The 23,522-nt window shown below is 40.9% G+C and overlaps 1 protein-coding gene across 1 annotated transcript in view; it reads right to left on the bottom strand.

Annotated features, from left to right (window-relative positions):
* LOC124594545 (dehydrogenase/reductase SDR family member 11-like) overlaps window positions 1-23,522 on the bottom strand; it is a 73,029-nt gene that overhangs the window by 5,263 nt on the left and 44,244 nt on the right. Inside the window, exon 5 of the mRNA XM_047132917.1 lies at window positions 11,745-11,897. Within this exon, the coding sequence (XP_046988873.1) occupies window positions 11,745-11,897 (153 nt within the window). The remainder of the gene's footprint in view (window positions 1-11,744; window positions 11,898-23,522) is intronic.

Here is a 23,522-nt window from a genome sequence, read left to right as displayed (position 1 = left end):
GTGGTAGCAGTGGTGTGTATCGATATTCGCACCTTGTACTATCTTTCGCCTGGCGCTGATAGTTTCCAGTTGTGTTGTGTGCGACTGGTTGGCCGGTTGGCGTGGAGCAGCGAGGAAATCTCCACAGTGCGTAGTTTGGCCGGGGCCGCTGGCGGCGTCTAGGCACGGTCACAGTGTGTGGTCCTGCTCCCATTGATAAGAGGTCTGTGGCTAACCGATCCTCGACACGAAAGTTGACTTCTGACTTAATCTACCAACAAGTCACGACTGTTCACATTGTGTCGTCTGCATTTCGTTATCGGCTGCTGGGACATTCCTGAGAGCAACAACGTTTGTTTCAAGTTGGCAAATTTTAGCCAACCTCCAGAGGAGTTTAACTGTACTTGGTTGTTTTGAATTGAAGTGCACCAGGAGAATCTTCTGCCTTGTGGCCGTTAACGTTCTCGTTACCTGCCCTGGCTATTGACGTAAATTCAGACAGTGTATTTTCCTCATTGTATTGTCACTGTCCATCATGATGTGTAGTTTGACATCCCAATGTGTAATTGGTTGTGGGCGCCAACACTATCTACATTGTTCCATTGAACTCATTGTTGTGTGCTGGTCAGTTGGCGTGAAAGTTACCTTGCTGGTAGGTCCATTGACTGTCTGTCGGTTGGGTTGTCGCCAGATCGAGAATGGTTGGGTCAACTGCCTGTCTCACCTAAGTGAACATTAGTGTTTGAATTACAGCCTGGCCCTCGGAAACTTCTGAGCGCTGTTGGGTATACTGCCTTTTCTTATTTTTTCTTGCTGTTTGTATTTGTATGGTTTCTAGCCGATTTTTAAATTAAGATTATTTCGCCCTTAAGGCGTAAGAATGTTTGGCCCTTAAGCTTAATTTAAAGAGTTGTTTTAAGTTGCCCTTTTGAGTTTTAAAAATTTAATTATGGTTTGAGTCTTAAGAGGTGAGCCTTCAGCTGATTTTGTTTTAAATTAAAGTTGTTTTGCTCATAAGGTGAGTAATGGTTTGGGCCTTCAGCCTAATTGAAATAACTGATTTAAGATAAGGCCTTCCACCTTCTAAATTTCTGATTTTGGTTTGAGTTTTAAGTTATTGGCTTTCAGCCGATTTTAAATAAAGTGGTGTTGCCCTTAAGGCATGAGATTGTATGGCGTGATCAGCCAGTTATCAAGTTCCAAAAATTAATGCTGTGTTTTTTGGTTAATTTTCTGTAATGTTTGGTCAAATAAATAAAGTTGTATGTTTGAGTGTAACTGACCGCCTCTTATTTTGTCCCCTTTCCACAATTTAAACTACCTGTCCTATCCTGCAGGTTGAGCAGGGCGTCTCATTAATAATTTTGGAGTTCAGTACATACATACATTAATCCTTGTTCCATAGATCATGAGTATGTCATTTCATAATGATTTGGAGCATGTCACTTCAACATAAATTTTCTTTAGACAAATTAATTAATTAATTTTTTTACAGTTACTACTTCATATTGAAGAACTCCTCTATTGAGTAGGAGTTGTGATTGAGAAATTCTTTTAATATGCTTTTAAATGTTGGTCGGCTATCTGTCAGACTTTTAATACTCTTTGGCAAATGACCAAATATTTTTGAGGCAGCGATATTCACCCCTTTCTGTGCCAAACTGAGATTTAATCTAGAATAGTGTATATCATCCTTTCTCCTAATGTTGTAGCTATGCACTTCACTGTTATTTTTGAATTGGGATGGATTATTAATGAAAAATTTCGTAAGTGATATATGTATTGCGAAGGTACGGTGAATATCCTGAATTCCTTAAATAAATGGTTGCAAGGTGATTTTGGGTGGGCTAAAGCTATTATTCTGATTACACGCTTTTGTGCAATGGATACTTTCTCTCTTAATGACGAATTGCCCCAAAATATGATGCGATATGAAAGCAATGAATGAAAATAGGCATATTAGGCTAATTTACTGATATGTTTCTCCACAAAATTTGCAATAACCCTAATAGCATAAGAAGCTGAACCTAACTGTTTCAGCAGATCATCGACGTGTTTCTTCCAATTCAATTTCTCATCACTGCACACACCCAGAAATTTTGAGTATTCTACCTTAGCAACAAACTTCAGTTCATAGTCTGTATTTACTAATGGTGTTACGCCATTTACTGTACAGAATTGTATAAATGGTGTTTTCTCAAAATTTTGTGAGAATCCATCTGCAGAGAACCATTTAATGATTTTTCTGAAAGAGATTATTTGCAATTTCCTCAGCTGATTACTGCTTTTTGTGTGTGATTTCTATACTTGTACCATCAGCAAAAAGAACTAACGTTGTATCTTCATGAATATAGAGTGCCAAGTCGTTAATATATATTAAGAACAATAAAGGACCTGAGACTGAACCCTGTGGGACACCATTCTTGATACCTCCCCATATAGAGGACTCCGCTGGTTTTTGTCGACTATCTGTACTGTTAATTTCAACCTTCTGCGTTCTTCCAGTTAAGTATGTATTAACCAATTGGTGCACTGCCTCACTCATACCACAATACTTAAGCTTATCTGAAAGAATTTCATGGATCACACAATCAAAAGCCTTTGAGAGATCACAAAATATCCCAATGAGTGATGTTCAGTTATCATTTCATTTAATATTTGGTCAGTGAAAGCATATATAGCTTTTTCTGTTGAAAAGCCTTTCTGAAATCCAAATTGACCTTTTTTAGCACTTCATTTTTACAAATATGTGATGCTACTCTTGAATAGACACTGAAGAAACTGCAAAACGGTGGGAATTTAAGGAGATGGGACCTGGATAAACTAAAAGAACCAGAGGTTGTACAGAGTTTCAGGGAGAGCATAAGGGAGTAATTGACAGGAATGGGGGAAAGAAATACAGTAGAAGAAGAATGGGTAGCTTTGAGGGATGAAGTAGTGAAGGCAGCAGAGAATCAAGTAGGTAGAAAGACGAGGGCTAGTAGAAATCCTAGGGTAACAGAAGAAATATTGAATTTAATTGATGAAAGGAGAAAATATAAAAATGCAGTAAATGAAGCAGGCAAAAAGGAATACAAATGTCTCAAAAATGAAATCGACAGGAAGCACAAAATGGCTAAGCAGGGATGGCTAGAGGACAAATGTAAGGATGTAGAGGCTTATCTCACTAGGGGTAAGATAGATACTGCCTGCAGGAAAATTAAAGAGACCTTTGGAGATAAGAGAACCACTTGTATGAATAGCAACAGCTCAGATGGAAACCCAGTTCTAAGCAAAGGAGGGAAAGCAGAAAGGTGGAAGGAGTATATAGAGGGTCTATACAAGGGCGATGTACTTGAGGACAATAGTATGGAAATGGAAGAGGATGTAGATCAAGATGACATGGGAGATACGATACTGCGTGAAGAGTTTGACAGAGCACTGAAAGACCTGAGTCGAAACAAGGCCCCCGGAGTAAACAACATTCCATTGGGACTACTGACGGCCTTGGGTGAGCCAGTCCTGACAAAACTCTACCATCTGGTGAGAAAGATGTATGAAATAGGCGAAATACCCTCAGACTTCAAGAAGAATATAATAATTCCAAACCCAAAGAAAGCAGGTGTTGACAGATGCGAAAATTACCGAACTATCAGTTTAATAAGTCACAGCGGCAAAATACTAACGCGAATTCCTTACAGACGAATGGAAAATCTAGTAGAAGCCGACCTTGGGGAAGATCAGTCTGGATTGCGTAGAAATGTTGGAACACGTGAGGCAATACTGACCCTACGACTTATCTTAGAAAATAGATTAAGGAAAGACAAACCTACGTTTCTAGCATTTGTAGACTTAGAGAAAGCTTTTGACAATGTTGACTGGAATACTCTCTTTCAAATTCTGAAGGTGGCAGGGGTAAAATACAGGGAGCGAAAGGCTATTTACAATTTGTACAGAAACCAGATGGCAGTTATAAGAGTCGAGGGACATGAAAGGGAAGCAGTGGTTGGGAAGGGAGTGAGACAGGGATGTAGTCTGTCTGTATACTGAGCAAGCAGTTAAGGAAACAAAAGAAAAATTCGGAGTAGGTATTAAAATCCATGGAGAAGAAATAAAAACTTTGAGGTTCGCCGATGACATCGTAATTCTGTCAGAGACAGCAAAGGACTTGGAAGAGCATTTGAACGGAATGGATAGTGTGTTGAAAGGAGGATATAAGATGAACATGAACAAAAGCAAAACGAGGATAATGGAATGTAGTCGAATTAAGTCGAGTGATGCTGCGGGAATTAGATTAGGAAATGAGACACTTAAAGTAGCAAAGGAGTTTTGCTATTTGGGGAGCAAAATAACTGATGATGGTCGAAGTAGAGAGGATATAAAATGTAGACTAGCAATGGCAAGGAAAGCGTTTCTGAAGAAGAGAAATGTGTTAACATCGAGTATAGATTTAAGTGTCAGGAAGTCATTTCTGAAAGTATTTGTATGGAGTGTAGGAATGTATGGAAGTGAAACATGGACGATAAATAGTTTGGACAAGAAGAGAATAGAAGCTTTAGAAATGTGGTGCTACAGAAGAATGCTGAAGATTAGATGGTTAGATCACATAACTAATGAGGAAGTATTGAATAGGATTGGGGAGAAGAGACGTTTGTGGCACAACTTGATCAGAAGAAGGGATCGGTTGGTAGGACATGTTCTGAGGCATCAAGGGATCACCAATTTAGTATTGGAAGGCAGCGTGGAGGGTAAAAATCGTAGAGGGAAACCAAGAGATCAATACACTAAGCAGATTCAGAAGGATGTAGGTTGTAGTAGGTACTGGGAGATGAAGAAGCTTGCACAGGATAGAGTAGCATGGAGAGCTGCATCAAACCAGTCTCAGGACTGAAGACCAAAACAACAACAACTCTTGAATACATTACTTTTTCAACAATTTTGGATAATGCTGTCAGAAATGATATTTTATGCAATGGTTTAACAATAGCATATTTCAGTCTATCTGTAAAAATTCCCTGTTTCAGTGAGCTACTACATATGTGGCTGAGAATCCTACTTATTTGTTCGGAAGAAGCTTTTAGTACTCTGTTGGAAATGCCATCAATTCCATGTGACCTTCTACTTTTGAGTGAATTTATTATTTTCCTGATATCATTAGGAGAGGTGGGGTGAATTTCAATTTTATCAAATTGCGTAGGTTCTGCCTCTTCCATGTACTGCCTTGCATTTTCTAATGAATAGCTGGAACCTATTTTCTCTACAACACTTAAAAATGGTTATTAAAAATATTTTCTACTTCTGACTTCTTGCTAACAAATTTTTCATTGTGTTTGATAGAAACACAGTCTTCCTGTGCTTTCAGTTGCCCAGTTTCACTTTTCACAATATTCCAAATTGTTTTAATTCTGTTACCAGATGTGCTAATCTCAGACATAATGCACATACTTCTGGGCTTTTTAATAAGTTTTCTCAATACAGTGCAGTAGTTTTTATAATGTTTCACTGATTCAGGGTCATTACTCCTAGCTATAAGATACAAGATATTTTTATCCCTTTAGTAAGCTAGGTTTTTTTACATGGTTTCTTAGAATTATATTTCACTGTTTTCTTAGGGAAACTGTTTTAGCTCAATGATACTATTGAAAATATTCAAGAATTATGCTACTGTAGGGAATTGTACAAGATTAACTCAAAGAACATCCAAATTGGAAGAAGCAAAGACAACATAAGGTTAAATTGTCTAGGATGTGCTGATGACCTCGCTCTCGTGTCCAACAGTATTCAGGAAACCAAACAGGAAGTTATCTCAATTCAGAAAATAGCACAGAAAATTGATCTTGGAATATCCTTTGAACAAACAGACATCATGTTAACTGACCCACCACTCATAAACAAAATTTCCATACGAAACCAAGAAATCAAAATTGTAGATAAATTGTAAATATCTGGGAGAAATCATAACATGTAACATCAATGAAAAGTCAACATGGCATAATAGAATAAACAAACTGACTAAAGCACAATATATCACCAAGAACACCTACAACGAAAACAGCCTGTGAGTAGCAAGAAAACTAATACACTACAAAACAGTCACTCAACCAGAAATAACATATGCAAGTGAAACCATATTCAGAACATCTAAGACTGCACGAAGAGACAAAATACTCAAAATAGAGAGAAGAATCGTCAGAACATGCATCAAGAAATCGTACCACAAAGTTGGACACTGGAGAGTAGCTACAAATGAAAAAGTCTACAAAGAAATAGAACCAGTATTGCGTAAAATCAGGAAGAAACGCATTTCATTTTTTGGACACCTAATCATAACAGCAGAGAATAGGATCATCAGGAGAATAATAGAAAAATTGGGGAATGGTAAGTGCAGCATTAAGTGCATTACAGAAATCAGGGAAGGTATGGATGAGTACAGATTGCATTGGACGACCTAAGAAACAAACTGACAAAATCAGAAAACTCACAGACAAAGAAACCAGATTACAAACGAGAATCAACAAACAGAAAATAGGAAGGGTGATTTCCAATGAAGAAAGAAGGATGAGATCCGCGAGAATGAAGAAGTACTGGGCTGACAGCATACTGAAAAATTCTTTCTATAAAGTTGGCTAGAGTAGTCCAATGAAGGCTATAAAACGTAAATAATAAATAAATAATTGTAGTCTCTTTGATACATAATAATTTGTTGTGGTGCTGTTATCTACCTTTTTCAGAAGGACCTCATACCTGTCCAGTTTCTTATTGATGCCTTTATTATCTGTTTACTTTGGATTGATACTGAAAATTTGTTTTTCTTAAGATTTTCTTTTATGATTTCATCTGCTTTTTGAGCCACAGCGTTCTGTGGATTGTGGTTAAATTATGCTGTGGCCCAGGGTATTTTGGTGATAATAATTAAATTATTGATATTATCGAGTAAATCGTCTGGTTATTTTCCCTAAGTTATAGCCTAGGATGAGCCCTAGACAGCTTATAATATTGCTATTTGTTCAAGGACTGTAATTCAGGAAACCACGAAAAACCGTGTTGTTATGTAATTAGATTACCAGTTGTAGGGCTGGCCACTTCCGTAATTTCTGTTTATGGTGAATTGTCAAAATTCTAACCATGTGTCCCTAAGATAATATTCTCCACGAACTTATAACCGTTTCTCAATGTCATTATCTGTTACAGAGATCCAGAGGTTCAAATTAACTGTACTCATTCATGTGAAATATTCACGTAATATCTGGACTGATGGGTAACTGTAGTTTCAACTGAAGTAGTGAACAAATGTCAAGGATTCTGGAGTCATTGCAATGTTTCTGAGGTCACTGGTCACTTGACACGTCTACTGGTTGTCTTGACCTGGAAAGTATTTGATGGTGCAACTGACAGCCTATGCACCTTACAAAAAATTATTTATCATACAAAATTTTTTGTACTTGTAAATCGAACAACACATGGTTTGGTACACGGTAAGTGTAGCGTAAACATTTTGTGCATTTATATGTAAAGCAGTACAAAATGAACTTACTTTGGACAGGAGACGATTTTGTTTTATCCTTGCATTAAGTGTACTTAACTTTGTTTACATATGTAGAAGTATGTAAATATGTCATAGTATATATATAAACTATCAATGCTTTACTGAGCTACAGAATTCGTCTAATGTAAGCAGCGCAATCCACTGTAACACGAGAAAGAATGCAGCTAGCTGAAAAATGCTCCTGTCGAAAGAGAGAGAGAGAGAGAGAGAGAGAGAGAGAGAGAGAGAGAGAGAGAGAGAGGTAGCGGGGGGAGGATGTGGCAGCAAAAAAGAATGAGATCGACAAAGATAATAAAAGTTGGAACCAAGTATAGAGGAGGCAGTGGAAATGAAAAATAGAGATGAATGGGTCTATATATATATATATATATATATATATATATATATATATATACAATATGGAGGAAGGATAATACTTGTCAGTCTGGATACCAAACCTACAGAGACGGTTGTGATACAGGTCTATATGCCTACCACAAACCAGGAGGATGAGGAAGTTGAAGCTGTATATGAAGAGTTAAATGCAGCCTTGAGAGGAATCAAAGGAGAAACAAATTTAATAATCATGGGAGACTGGAACGCAATAGTAGGAGATAAAGAGGTACAGCCAGCTGTTGGACGCTACGGACTTGGTAAAAGGAATGATAGAGGAGACCGACTTATAGAATTTTGTAACAGGAATCAACTGATAATATCGAACACGTGGTTTCAACACCACCCCCGTAGAAGATACACCTGGAAGTCACCAGGGGATAGAGAACGATACCAAATTGATTACATTCTAGTCAAAAATAGATTTAGAAATCAACTAAAAGACTCTAGAGCATACGCAAGCCCAGATATTGTGAGTGATCACAACATGGTTGTTGCGGAATGCCGACTCAAGTTCAAATGCATAAGGAAGAAAATAGGAAATGGAAAACTGGATATAGGGAAGCTTGGAAACCGTGAGACGCAGAAGGAGTTCCAAGAAAGGGCTAAGGATCTAATTCAACAGCATCCTATAGAGAATGTAGAACAACATTGGGAAAATATGAGGGATGGCCTAATAAAAGCAGCTGAAGAGATAATTGGAAAACAAAAGGATAACTGATGAAATAATACTTATGTTTGAGGAAAGAAGGAAGCTCAAAAATAATGAAACGGTAGAAGGGAAAACGGCATACCGAGTGCTTAGGAACAAAATCAACAGGAAGTTGAAGCAAGTAAAAGAAAGATTCCTTGAAGACAGATGCAAAGAAGTTGAAGACCTTCTGAAGAAAGGGAACCTTGAATTAACATACAAAACAGTGAAACGCTTCTTCTCAGGAGGACAAAGGATTAGATGTAATGCCCTAATAAGAGAGGATAATAAGATGGTGTATAATCATGAAGATATAGCACTTACGTGGAAGGAATACCTAGAGAAATTATATGGAGGCAACGTACAAGATGACATGATTGAAAGTGAGGACGAAGTAGATAAAGATGAACTAGGAGACAGCATACTAAGGTCTGAATTTGATCAGGCACTACAGGCACTTAAGCACGGAAAAGCACCAGGAATTGACTCATTGCCTGCAGAAATCATCAAAGCAGCTGGAACAGAAATAAAAGATAAATTGTATAAATTAATCTGCCAAATATATGATACTGGAGAGCTGCCTGAGGACTTCAAAAAGTGTATTATTGTTCCATTACTAAAGAAAATGCCAGCAAAATCGTGTGCACAATACAGAACCCTCAGCCTAACATCACATGCATCAAAAATTTTGACGACCATCCTCCTCAGAAGAATTGAAGGGAACGTGGAATGCATGCTCACAGAAGACCAGTTTGGCTTTAGAAGTGGGAGAGGTACGCGAGAAGCCATTATGGCCCTATGGCTCATAATAGAAAAAAGAATGGAAAAAGGAAAGGACACCTACATAGCATTTATTGACCTCGAAAAAGCCTTTGATAAGGTTGAATGGAAAAAGCTATTCCAGATATTGAGGGAAACTGGAGCTAAGTACAAGGACAGGAGAACGATATGGAACATATACAAAGAAGAGGTGGCAACAGTGAGATGTGGGGAACATCAACAACAAGCAAAAATTAAACAGGGTGTGAGACAGGGATGTGCACTCTCCCCTGTCCTCTTTAACATGTACAGACAGAAAGCAATGGACGAGGTCAGAGAAAAGTTAGGACAAGCTAATGGAATCAGGATCCAGGGAAAAATAGTTGATATGCTGCGTTTTGCGGATGACATTGCTGTCCTAGCGGAAAATGAGGAAGAATTACAAGTAGTATTGGAGGAAATGGAAAACACTCTTGCTACACGGTACAACATGAAAATTAATAAGTCAAAAACAAAAATCTTAGTTGCAAGCAAACAAAATAATCAAGCAATTACGAATATAAGGCTGAATGGAGAGAAGCTGAAAGAAATACAAGACTTTGTCTACTTGGGAAGCAGAATAACATCAGATGGTCGTAGTAGGAAAGATGTAATAAGTAGAATAAATCAGGCAAAGATTGCATTCTATAAAAGGAAAGGACTCCTCACATCAAATATGATAAGTCTGTCGTTAAGGAAGCGGTTAATAAAGACCTTTGTTGGGAGTGTGCTTCTCTACGGCAGCGAAACCTGGACACTTGGAGAGGACGAAAGAAGAAGGATTGAAGCATTCCAAATGTGGTGTCTGTGAAGGATGTTAAAAATTCCATGGACGGCCAGGATGACAAATGAAGAAGTCCTGCAGAGAGCGGAGGAGGTTCCAGTTGTTTGGAAGACGGTCAAGAAGAGGAGAGATATATGGATGGGACACATTCTGAGACATGAAAGTCTTCTCCACACTATAACGGAAGGCCTTGTGGAGGGCAAAATGGCAAGAGGCAGACCTAGAAGAAAGTACATAAGCCAGATAATGCGGGACCTAGGATGCGGAAGTTTCACGGAATTGAAGAGGCTGGCCGACAATCGCACTGAATGGAGAGCTGCTGCAAATCAATCTTAGGATTGGCAACTTAAGAAGAAGAAATATATATATATATATATATAGGCTTGGGGGTGTGGAACCTGCCCACACCCCCTCCTGATCAGCGAAAGTTTGTCCAGTCCACCCACGTTTTAAAGTTTCCTGATCTGGAGACTAATGCCCCACGGAAACCAACCCCAAGGACACATGTGAAGAGGAGACAATGGGGGTTGAAGAGAAAGGTAGCATATCGTAAGCGAGAAAGAAAGAGACTTTGACATGGGAGAGGAAAAGGGGGGAACAAAAAAATGGCAGTCGTACAGAGAGAGTCTCTGAAAGCCAGAGAAGGAAACAGTCATTAACAAGAGCGAGAGAAAGGCATGAAGAAAATGACAGTTGGATAGAGACACATAGGAGAAGGTCAAATGGGAGAAGAACTAGACATTGGGAAGGAAGCATACATATGCAGCCAACAGCAGTGAGAGGGGGATGATGCATGTGATGGCATCGGCACAGAGATCGCCTGAGTAAAAGGGAATAGAATGTTCTGTATTAAAATAGTGCTAACAGTTCAAATGCGAAAATTTTTGGTGAGGCATTCGCCATTATGACTGAGGCAGTTGCTTACCAACTTCTTACGCAAAGTCTTTTAAAGAGGAACATAATCGCCTTCTCTGTGCCCAAAACAGTGGTGTTTTCCAGCTGGTGCACACATTCTGCATTTAACAAGAAGTAGAAGTGTTTCCTATATGATCAATGGTAATGTCGTCGAGTAAAGTATTGTTTTCATACGTAACCACAAGAAAATTCTAATATCTTATTGCTCATATCCTTGTTATACCCTCCTTTATTTCATTTCAATTACCTAAACTAAATTTACTACTACTATTTCGTAGCAACCACTTGTTTCCAATTACATCAATAACATGTGTGTCATATAAATTCTTCGTGCCCATTACTACACAGCCAATATTCGAAAGCCTACTATCGTACTTCAAGGTGACTATTCAGTTATTATTATTTCTATTATTATAATATAAATTTAATATTTCTGTAAAATGGGGTATGTACGTTTGCAACCACCAATGTTTTATTATTAACATTAAAATACGTAATGAAACCTGTATCACACTTCTAACACCTATTTTTTTAATGTGTAAAATCTGTGCGACATACTGGTTACCGGTGATAGAAACCATATCAGCAATTTTCCTAGGAGAAAGAAATGTCTAATTAAATGAATATTTTATACACAGAAAAGACTATATGCATCTTTTATGATAGTTATTTGTACGTACTTGAACACGTGGAGGTTGCGATAGCATATAGATAACTGCATCCGCCATGTCCTCAGATTCCATCATTGGCAATCGCATATTTTCCAGCGCTTCTGTCGAATGCTTTTGTAAGGTATTGAATATTTCTGTTTTCACAAGTCCTGGTGATATTTGCTAAAACAAAAATCATACGTTAATAAACATATTTCCGATTTTCCAACTTGTTTTATTTCCCCCTTGAAATCTATTATTTATATAAGGAACATTTATATAATTCTCGAACTTATTATCCTAGTTCAACTATTTTACATGTACGAGGTCTATTCGGCAAGTAAGAAACGATCAGTCACCAAATGGAAACAACAGTGAAAATAAAAAATGTTATATTTGCACCAGATAGCTACATCTCTACATAGTCGCAGCTCCGAAGTAGACATCTTTCCTAGCGTTGTGCCGGCTCTACAATACCCTCGTGATGGAAGGCAGCCTCCTGTGCTTTCCGTAATTTTCTGTGTTGGACTGCAGCTCGTTGTCTGTGCCAAAATGTTGTCTTCATAACCGGCGGTTCGTTTGGGCCGAGATGAAAAACAGAGGGATCAAGTCGAGGCTATATGATGAGTGATCAAACACTTGCCATCGAAAACGCTTCAGGATCGTCCTAACCGCCCCTGCAGTGTGCGGAAGAGAATTGTCGTGATGAAGGAAATGCGTGGCAGTTACTTTATGTAGAATTGCATTAAGTCAGGCGAAACCTCCAGAACGGCACCTACATATTGCGAGAGAGAATATTTTCTAGGCGTTTTGCACCATCACAGCGCCCTCAGAACTGAAATGATCAACGTGATGCTATATGCCAGCATATTAGGCACACTGTGCAACACATCTGAGACAAGTTTCACCGGATTTTCACTGTGGTTTCCATTCGCGACTGATTGCTCCTTACTTTCTGAATAGCTTTCATACAATGAGCGATAAAGGTTTTATAGCTACGTTACAGGACTTGTACAGTCTACAAAGTATAACATAGACTTGTTAGTAATTTTCACTGTTCAAATAATATGAAACTCATAAATCAAGAACAATATCTATGACATAATTCATTTAGTGTTCCCTAAACTTCTTACATAGGACGCCATCGAAAATATGCAGTTAAATTCGCTAACTGTCTTCATTTGGGTGATGGTGTCAGTCTAGAGATGTTCTTGGATCAGTTTGACAAGTACAACGTGTAAATTCTTGTTTGACCTTCCTTAGAGTCGCCTATGTTTGTCATATGAACACTACAGTTCAAGGCTGGACTCACTCACTCACATTAAGAAGCCAACTATTTTTCTAACCGTACATAAGTGATTTGAGACAGATGCTTCCCCCTAGTTGTGTAACGAATTTATAGAATGACGTGTGGTCCTGGATAATGGAAAAACTTACATACACATTACTCAGCCGGAAGTCATCAGAAGTTCGTATTTACTGGTTATGTAAAATTACATGAAGCCTCTTTTTGCTAACTTTAGACACTTGAACTCTCATTGTCAGTTTCCCATTACGTTCTGTTACACTGAAGAGAAGGATCTTTGTTAGCTCTGTCAAACATTTTGAAAATTTCTACGAGTATCCTTTGGATAGCTGATCTGGCAAGAGAGTGAAATGGAAATAAGGGGACAGACCTTTATGCACTCGTGTACACACGCACACACACACACACACACACACACACACACACAGTGTCCCAGGAACACTCCAACCACCTTCGTGGGTGGGGGTGGGGGGGGGGGGGGGGTGGGGGTTTGGGTTGCTGAAAGTGTCTTCAAGAACAAAACGAGGATAGGAACCTCTGTCCAGAAACAACAGCAGTAGCTGAATGCAGTAGTTTAAAAACTAAATCAGCACTTTTTAAAATCTTAATGTGGATACAAAATTCAGTACAAAATCATATGTTTCCATCTATCAGCAAATTAAAATTCTTCTCTTCCTGATTTCTTTTCTCTTCAAAATTATACTGCATAAGTTCAGCAAAATCTGTTTGAAATTCTGTCTGGAGACAATGAATCAAATCTGGAAGACCATCTAGTTGGACACAGTTTCTTCAGAGTCTAACACTTCTGTCAGTTCATGAATTTGTTTTATTTATCACCACTGAACCAGACAACCACTAAGGAACACGTAAGAGCAAGATCTTCTCTCGTAAAATTGTCGCAGTTCCAATAAATTAATTCTGTAATCATTTAGGTCAAAGTTTTGTTGTGTGATGAACAACAATGTACGCCCGTGCTTCATTTCATGATTACAAACCTTAGTATTTGCCATTCACAGATACTGCATGATTGTATCCTTGACCACTGCATTTATCCAGCTATATTTTCATGTGAGATAAATAATTTTGTTATTTACTTTTTAATACTCTCAGCATCATAGCCCCTTACTTCACGGAATTGTAAAAACGATTTCAAACTCATTACTATTTGAGTTACTGAAATGTAGAGGCAAACATCTTAACGACACTAAATTTAAATGCCGCCCAACAGCGGTCAATCTTACCGCCTTTCGAATCGCGAGAGCTATGGCACGCCGTGTCATTAAAGAGAGCAAAGAAAAGGTCATGCCAGGAGTTCCTGGATTCCGTCGACCGTTCCACTTGTTCCACAAAAGTATGGGAAGCCATCCGGAGGATTACCGGTACACGCAGCCGTTTATCGATTGCAGCAGTACTCAAACAGGGGTGCCTCCGAACGGCGCCCAGAGACATTGCTCAGACGCTGGCTGAGCATTTTGCGCAAACTACTGCCAATGCAAGCCAGGATCCCGCGTTTTATCGCTACCGTGCAACTGTAGGGAGGCAAAAGTTGGACTTCAGGTCCAGCGGTTCTGAGGACTACAACTCCCCTTTCTAGATGTGAGAGCCGAGACTGCTGACACTGCACCCGCTCACGACCACATCCGGTATTGCATGCTTCGTCATTTGCCAACAGCGTCCCAGGAAGTCCTCCTCGACTGTTTTAATCTAATATGACAGACAGATAACTTCCCCAACTCGTGGAGGGAGGCAATTGTGGTCCCTATGCTCAAACCAGGAAAGGATCGCTCGTCTCCAAGTAGTTATCGGAGCATCGTCCTAACGAACTGTATAGGGAAGACCCTGGAACGGATGGTTAACCGTCGTCTGGTCTGGCTTTTGGAGACCAGGCAACTTCTTAGCCGCTCTCAGTGTGGATTCTGCAAAAATCGGTCCACGGTCGACAACCTGACTCTCCTAGAGGCGGCTGTTCAGCAGGCTTTCCTCCGTCAACATCACTGTATCGGCATATTCTTTGATATCAGTAACGCATATGATATTACTTGGAGACACTGTATTCTTGCACAACGGCATGAATGGGGCTTTCGTGCTCACCTCCCCATTTTCATTCGGTCTTTCCTGTCTCAGCGGCTTTTTCCGACCAGAGTTGGTAACACACTGTCTGATAGATTTGAGCAGGAGAATGGTGTCCCCTAGGGCAGTGTTTTAAGTGTTGCCATAGCCATCAACAGTAACGTCTACAGCGAGGAGTTCAGCACAGTGCTCCTTATTTGTGGACGATTTTGCTGTTTTCTGTTCCTCCTACAGTGTTGCAATAGTGAGCCATCAGTTGCAACTAACAGTGCGGCGGTTAGAGGAATGGGCTGCAAAGACGGGTTTTCAGTTTTCTGCCGATAAGTGTGTTTGTGTTCATTTTAATCGTTCTCGTCGACCTTTTATTTTGTCTGCCTTGCATGTAGGGGATACTGTCCTACATTTTAGAGACACAGTGCGGTATCTGGGCCTAATTTTTGACTCCAGGTTGTCATGGCTGCCACATCTACGAGACTTGAAAGCCAGAATCCTGAAGGCACTGAACATCCTCAAGTGCCTCAGCCACAGGTCTTTGGGAGTGGACAGGGCGCGTCTCTTCCAATTTTATCGGGCTTTTGTGCGTTCATGGCTGGACTACGGGTGCACAGTGTATGGGTGAGCGAGGCATCTTAATTGACTGTGTAGTTCATTAAAGTACATGATTATCGTAATACAAAAAAAATCACCAGGAAAATTTGCTTTACTACTCGTTACAGAGACAAAGAGGTATCATAATACACCTAATGCATGGCTTTGTGTGTCTATTCTACATTGATGTAAGGCCTCAACAATGCCACACGTCTTGATGTGATGCTATTCTCTTTAACATACAGATATATAGATGTGGAAGCCGTCGTGTTCTATAAAAAAAATTGCGAATCACAACCGGAAATGATGTTAGAGAGTCTACGAGACCATGAAACTGCCTCAGCTAGAATGTATACATAATATCGTGCCCTCAACCACTCATCCATATCAGGACTTCCCATACGCAAATTTTAAACAAAATAGCTGCAAATATTACGAGGTATGTCCCTCAACATTGGAGTATGGCAGCATGGCAGTGCCAGCGTGCAGAGACGAAGATATCAATGCCGTGGTACACGAAAAATAATGTGATTACAGTGTTCAAAAGTAGAATAGGATAGACGATTCGAAATCAGAAAATGTAATATGAATTTTAAAACGTTTTTGTCAGAGATTTTGTGATACACACACACACACACACGTACAGTTTACCAATTACGAAGCGGAAGCATAAAACGACCAAGAATAGAGATTTGGCAGGCAGGAGCAGAGGGGGAAAAGGCCATTAGAACACAGCAAAGTGGGATGTATATTGCGTGAATCTATGCTGTTTACAGTTGGTTACGATTTGATGTCGAGTACAAAAAACGCATTTAGCCAGACTTCATTAACTAAAAGTTGTTTGATCATTATCGTTCGACAAAGTATTTAGCTTTGAAGATGACTTGACAACAACTGTCAACAATATGTATCCTTTTTATTCTATGTAAGATATTCTGTATGTGACTGCAGAGAAGTACATTAGAACATCCCGGAAGTAACGTTCAAATGGTTCAAATGGCTCTAAGCACTACGAGACTTAACAACTGAGGACATCAGTACCCTAGACTTAGAACTACGTAAACCTAACTAACCTAAGGAGGCATCCTTGACGCTGTGCACCATCCAGGGATTCGACTGGCCACGGGTGCCTATAGGACCAGTCCCATACCCAGCCTCTGTGCTGAGGCCGGGGAACCGCCACTTACCATCCGGCGGCAGCTCCTACTGGTGCGTCAGGCTTGTAAGTTTCTTGCAACTCCAACCTAGCCTGCTCATGATATTGTTGCTCATCCGCCTCTGGACCGCCTGTTTTCCCGCCGCACCAGGCTACGTTGCCGTTTGGGATCCGTGTGCAACGTCTGCTAGTGACCCTTTGTGTGCAGTCTGTACGACCCCAAATCCAGGGTTTTAACCGCCTGCCACCCTGGTTACTGGAGAGGCCCCAATTTGATTTTAGATTTGGTGCGGTACAGAAAAGATAGCACTCCTGCTTCCGTGTTTAATCGGGTCTTTTGTGCCGTTTTATATGAGCACGACGACCATGCAGCTGTTTTTATGGATGGGTCTAAGCAGGGTGACTCGGTTGCTTTGTCGTCTTCCCGGATCGTGTCCTCAAGGTTATACTGCCTCCTTGTTTACCATCTTTGATGCAGAATTATATGCCATCTTGCGGGCACTGGAGCAGATGAGACTTTCTCCCAGTATTAGATTTCTCGTCTGTTCAGATCCTTTGAGCGCCCTTTACTCTCTCCAGCGTTTGTATCCAGCAGATAAAGGAACCCACATTATCCACGACGCCCTCCTCCAACTAGAGGGACTGGGGAAGCAGGTGTCTTTGTGCTGGGTACCAGGGCACGCGCCAGCCAGAGTGGCCGAGTGGCTCTAGGCGCTTCAGTCTGGAACCGCGCGACCGCTACGGTCGCAGTTTCGATTCCTGCCTCGGGCATGGATGTGTGTGATGTCCTTAAGTTAGTTAGGTTTAAGTAGGTCTAAGTTCTAGGGGACTGATGACCTCAGATGTTAAGTGCCATAGTGCTCAAGGCCATTTGCACCATTTGAACCAGGGCACGCGGGAATTCTGGGGAATGAAAGTGCTGATCAAGCAGCCAAGGAGGCGTGTCGTGACCGTCAGGTCTTTCAGTGTGCTATCTGTGGTGTCACCGCCAGACACCACACTTGCTAGGTGGTAGCTTAAATCGGCCGCGGTCCATTTAGTACATGTCGGACCCGCGTGTCGCCACTGTGTGATCGCAGACCTAGCGCCACCACAAGGCAGGTCTCGAGATACGAGATAGCACTCGCCCCAGTTGTACGGACGACATTGCTAGCGACAATACGGACGAAACCTTCCTCTCATTTGCCGAGAGACAGTTAGAATAGCCTTCTGCTAAGTCCATGGCTACGACCTAGCAATGCGCCATTAGCCTTACCTAGTTTGAGAGTTATCGTATAAATGTCTCAAGAAGAACGTTGTAAACCAACAAAGATTAAAAGTTAAGTATATTCCAAAGCTACGTATTTTCTTTATAGCAGTCATAACGTATCCTGTTCCAGACTTGACGCCAGTCGGCGTGTGTGTACGCGTGCCTTTCGGCTCCCTTCTCAGTGTGGCGTAGCTAGCTTGTTACGCCACAACACTATCCCACTGCATGCCCTCACCTCGCTGTTGAGGTATAAAGTCCTGTGTCGCTGGGAACATGAGTGGCTAGAAGCGACCGACAACAAGCTCCGTGTTATCAAGCCCAAAACTCGGCCGTGGCGTACTTCCTTACTCGTCTTCGCATCGGCCACAGCCCTATGACGCATGGATTTTTACTCCGGCGAGAGGACCCTAAGATGTGTGGTGCTTGTGGCGTGCAGTTCACGGTGCACTACCTTTTATTGGACTGCATTTTATTTGCTGACCAGCGGACTGCAGCGGATTTGCCGGCGGATCTACAGTCTATTTTATGCAATGCTCAAATGAATGTGGTTCGGGTTTTAAAGTTCTGTGAATTGTTCCACATTTTAACAAGATTTTGGGGAGGTATTTTTAATGTGTCAACGGGGTGGCTGGCTCACCCAAATTTTTTCGTAAATGGTCAACCAGTTTCATTTCCCTGTGCTGTTCTTTTAGATCTTTTGTGGTTTGTTTTCCTTGTTTTACTTTCTTAATTAGCTATCGTGCCTCCTCATTGGTTTTAATACATGTGAGAGTGCCTGTGCGATAGTCATTGTGTGGTCGTTTCGTGTGCATCCGTGTACGTCAGTTTTCGTTCTTATCCACCTTTGTTTGTTTTAATCGATGTCAGGGCGCTGATATCCTCGGCGTTGGGCGCTCATACGTTCCCAAACCACACACACACACACACACACACACACACACACGCACACGCACACACACACGACGCTAAATTGGTCCTTTCTAGAAGTAGTAGCGCAAGGACAGAACGAGACAACCTTGAACCCAACCTAGAAATCATTATGGAAAATCACATGCAATTGTTCATGTCATATTTTACTGATGCCATCATCAGGATTTCCTAATCTCCGGTCACTTGAGGACTCACGACATCCTGCCATGTGCCAAGGTCGAGGATGGGAGAGCCTCCTCATCCCCACTGCAATTGTGCAGATTTTGCATTAAGGCCCCACACCCGGAGCACCCCCTGAATTCGTTGGTGCGAATTTCACATGCTTGCCATATTTCGTTGATATCAGCACAGCTACGCACCCCCCCAGTAGTATTACAGATTTTGCATGTAGCACCCCCCACCCTGCGCCCCAACACTACCGCGAACCTTGTGCTTCCACTCTGCAGATATTTTTGCAATACTAACTCCAAATGTTCGTTTAAGGACTTACTATTTAGTCCTCACATTGGTAACTTTGATTTGAAGCTATATATCATGCGACATGAATACTGGAACGAGTAAATTGCATATTTCTCAATATACAATTAAAAACCAACATTTGCTATAAAATATAAGTGACGAAGTAGGAATTCTTATTCACTAAAAATTAGTTTTGTACCATAAACACCTTCTCACAAGCTCTGAAAACGTAAATAGACGCAAGTCCACTTTCTCTTCCTTGCTCCCGTCACTATCAGATGGCTGCACTGGAAAATCAACATTTCTCTATAAATAGTTAAAAACCAACATTTGCTTTACCTTAAATACCATCCCACACACCCAGAAAACGCGAAATAATAGCAAATCACGGTTTCTCCAGTCACCAGCAGATTACTGCGCAGTTGATCTCTGTACCTCACATGTAGATGGCTCCAGTACCAATCAAAACCCACAGCAGATCGTAACTCAATTATTTTATGAATCTAAAATGTGGCAGATATTCTAAAATGTCTGTAAAATACGGCAGCAACAGCATCAGCAGCACAAAACGGGCGAAGTTTGCATTGCTATTTGAGGTTAACACATGGAAATCGCTGTCTGATGTCACAAAATCTCAAGAAAAGTCGGCACTGTAAAAATTAGCGTCGGTTATCTTACACATGTACACATAGTCGTCAAAGTAGTTGCCAAATGCTGAAATATGTACCCCAATGCTAGAATTCAACAATTCAGATTTTAGATATTAGGCCATAAAATTCGTTGTTATATGACTACCCTGAGCAGGCTTATTACTGCAGAAAAATGTGTTAGCTAAGCATTCAAAGAGAGAGGCGGAATCTAACTACCCACAATGTACCCTCAAAGTACATATTTTAACATTTTTGATTAGCTATAAGTCACCGATCTTGGAGAGACAGCGATAATGCATCGGGTTATATACCAGAAAAATATAAACGAAGTCACTACTAAATTCTATGTAAATAACTGGAGTTTGCAATCAGAAGGCTTTCTGAAAGCTTTATAGACCGTATTTGCTCGATATTATTGTGCGCAACTTCTAAAAACTCCGCCTACAGCACTTTTCACGTTGTTAAATACTTACTGTGAGTATTCGATCTGAGCAGTTCCATTTCCGCAACGTATGCTTTGCGAATATAAATACCATTAATTCTCCACCACAAACACGAGCATAACATAACTGCTTTATTAGAAAAGGAAGAAAGAATAAGTTGTTTTTCATTACCAAAACTCTTACTTAGACAATAGAAGAATATACAAAAACGCAGCCGAAGGGTGTGTGCGCGTGTAAATTCCTAAGGGACCAAACTGCTGAGGTCGTCGGTCCCCAGACTCACACACTAGTTAAACTATTTTCAACTAACTTATGCTAAGAACAACACACATACCCGTGCCAGAGGGAGGACTCAAACCTTCGGCGGGAGGGGCCACGCAATCCGTAACATGGCGCCTCAAATCTCGCGGTCACTCCACGCGGCAACCAAAGAAGGTAGCACTGGGATATGAGACAGTTCCAAAGACAACGTCAGAGTTGATACCTCGGAAAAAAACTGTACACCATAATATACCGCGAGATGCCTCACACTTTGCAAGCACAAATTAAATATTGCCGCATCTTAATTGACTGTGTAGTTCATTAAAGTACATGGTTATCGTAATAGAAACATAATCACCAGGAAAATTTGCTTTACTACTCGTTACAGAGATAAAGAGGTATCATAATACACCTAATGCAAGGCTTTGTGTGTCTATTCTCCATTGATGTAAGGCCTTAACAAATGCCACACGTCTTGATGTGATGCTATTCTCTTTAACATACAGATATACAGATGTGGAAGCCGTCGTGTTCTATAAAAAAAATTGCGAATCACAACCGGAAAGGATGTTAGAGAGTCTACGAGACCATGAAACTGCCTCAGCTAGAATATACGCTTAATATCGTGCCCTCAACCACTTATCCATATCAGGACTTCCCATATGCAAATTTTAAACAAAATAGCTGCAAATATTACGAGGTATGTCCATCAACATTGGAATATGGCAGCATGGCAGTGCCAGCGTGCAGAGACGAAGATATCAGTGCCGTGGTACACGAAAAATAATGTGATTACAGTGTTCAAAAGTAGAATAGGATAGACGATTCGAAATCAGAAAATGTAATATGAATTTTAAAACGTTTTTGTCAGAGATTTTGTGATATACACACACACACGTACAGTTTACCAATGACGGAGCGGAAGCATAAAACGACCAAGAATAGAGATTTGGCAGGCAGGAGCAGAGGGGGAAAAGGCCATTAGAACACAGCAAAGTGGGATGTAAATTACGTGAATCTATGCTGTTTACAGTTGGATACGATTTGATGTCGAGTACAAAAAACGCATTTAGCCAGACTTCATTAACTAAAAGTTGTTTGATCATTATCGTTCGACAAAGTATTTAGCTTTGAAGATGACTTGACAACTACTGTCAACAATATGTATCCTTTTTATTCTATGTAAGATATTCTGTATGTGACTGCAGAGAAGTACATTAGAACATCCCGGAAGTAACGTTCAAATGGTTCAAATGGTTCAAATGGCTCTGGGCACTATGCGACTTAACTGCTGAGGTCATCAGTCGCCTAGAACTTAGAACTAATTAAACCTAACTAACCTAAGGACATCACACACATCCATGCCCAAGGCAGGATTCGAACCTGCGACCGTAACGGTCCCGCGGTTCCAGACTGAAGCGCCTTTAACCGCACGGCCACACCGGCCGGCTCAAATGGTTCAAATGGCTCTAAGCACTACGAGACTTAACAACTGAGGACATCAGTACCCTAGACTTAGAACTACGTAAACCTAACTAACCTAAGGACATCACACAGATCCATGCCCGAGGGAGGACTCGATTCAAACCCGCGACCGTAGCAGCCGCGTGGTTCCGGACTGAAGGGCCTAGAACCGCTCGGTCACAGCGGTCGGCCTGAAATAACGTCTTTCGATGTGTACTAAAAAGTAGACAACGCTCTGAACAGTAGGGTTCCAGTTAAGCCACACTTTGTTATCCTCAGACCTCCCCGGCAGTCACTGAAAACTGGTAATGGCGCTCTGCTTCACACTGAAAGGAGTGTCCTGTTAAAAGGCTGACTGACAGTTAGTTAATGGACGCCATCGAGTTTCGAAGTACCTGAGAAACTTGAGGGGGAAGCTTAGTGGCCTTTCCAGTACAAACGTACGGACGTTCTGTTGAGCCGTTGTCCCCTAGGCGACTCTGCAATGCAAAATACATATATCTGGAGGCATTCAGGAAAATCTGTCTTGTGAGCGTATAGGTAACTTGGTGCTGACAGTGACTGGTGCCTCGAGTTAGGCTGCCATGAGAACACCGTTAGAGGTCTTATCTCCATACTGCTCGCCGTGCAGGGATTCCTCAGAGTGGAATCGAAGTGTCTGGAAGTTTGTAACCAAGACTGTCATGGTGGAACTAACAGTTTTGACCAATCGTTCTGGTATAGTGGAAACTGAGTCTATCAATGACAGGATGCTTCTATCAGAAATTCTGTGCCATGAAGAAGAGTATTGGGGGGAAGGAGAAGAAAACTGAGTACAGGCCTTCGAGGGGTTGCATTTGGTTCATTTGAGGACATTGTAAGTGATGAGGTGATACTCTTTCAGAGTGGGAATTCTGATTTGGCACTCATGGGTCATTTCAGTCTGTCTTCTGTTCAGTGTTCAGACTGAATGAGAATTGTATTCATCTCAAGGTCATTTTGTGACTTCATCAGCTTCCTTGTCGCATGATTTTTCGTTCAGAACAATATTACGATTGTGTTCTTGCTATCTTACCTACAACTGCAAAAATGTAACTTGAAAGCAACCTTAGCAGTGAAATTATTGCAGATAAAAGAAATGACACGAGCACTGAGAGACAGCAAACGGCCGATGTGAATGGAAAAACAGCTCTTTGGTACCTATCGCGTGACGGTTTTTAGCTGCAGAACGATTAAGAGGGAAACAGCGGACA

Source organism: Schistocerca americana, chromosome 2 (assembly GCF_021461395.2).
Source record: "Schistocerca americana isolate TAMUIC-IGC-003095 chromosome 2, iqSchAmer2.1, whole genome shotgun sequence".
Classification (NCBI taxonomy): Eukaryota; Metazoa; Arthropoda; class Insecta; order Orthoptera; family Acrididae; genus Schistocerca; species Schistocerca americana.
The sequence above is the reverse complement of the archived record's forward strand: the minus strand, read 5'-3'. Positions and strand labels throughout refer to the sequence as shown.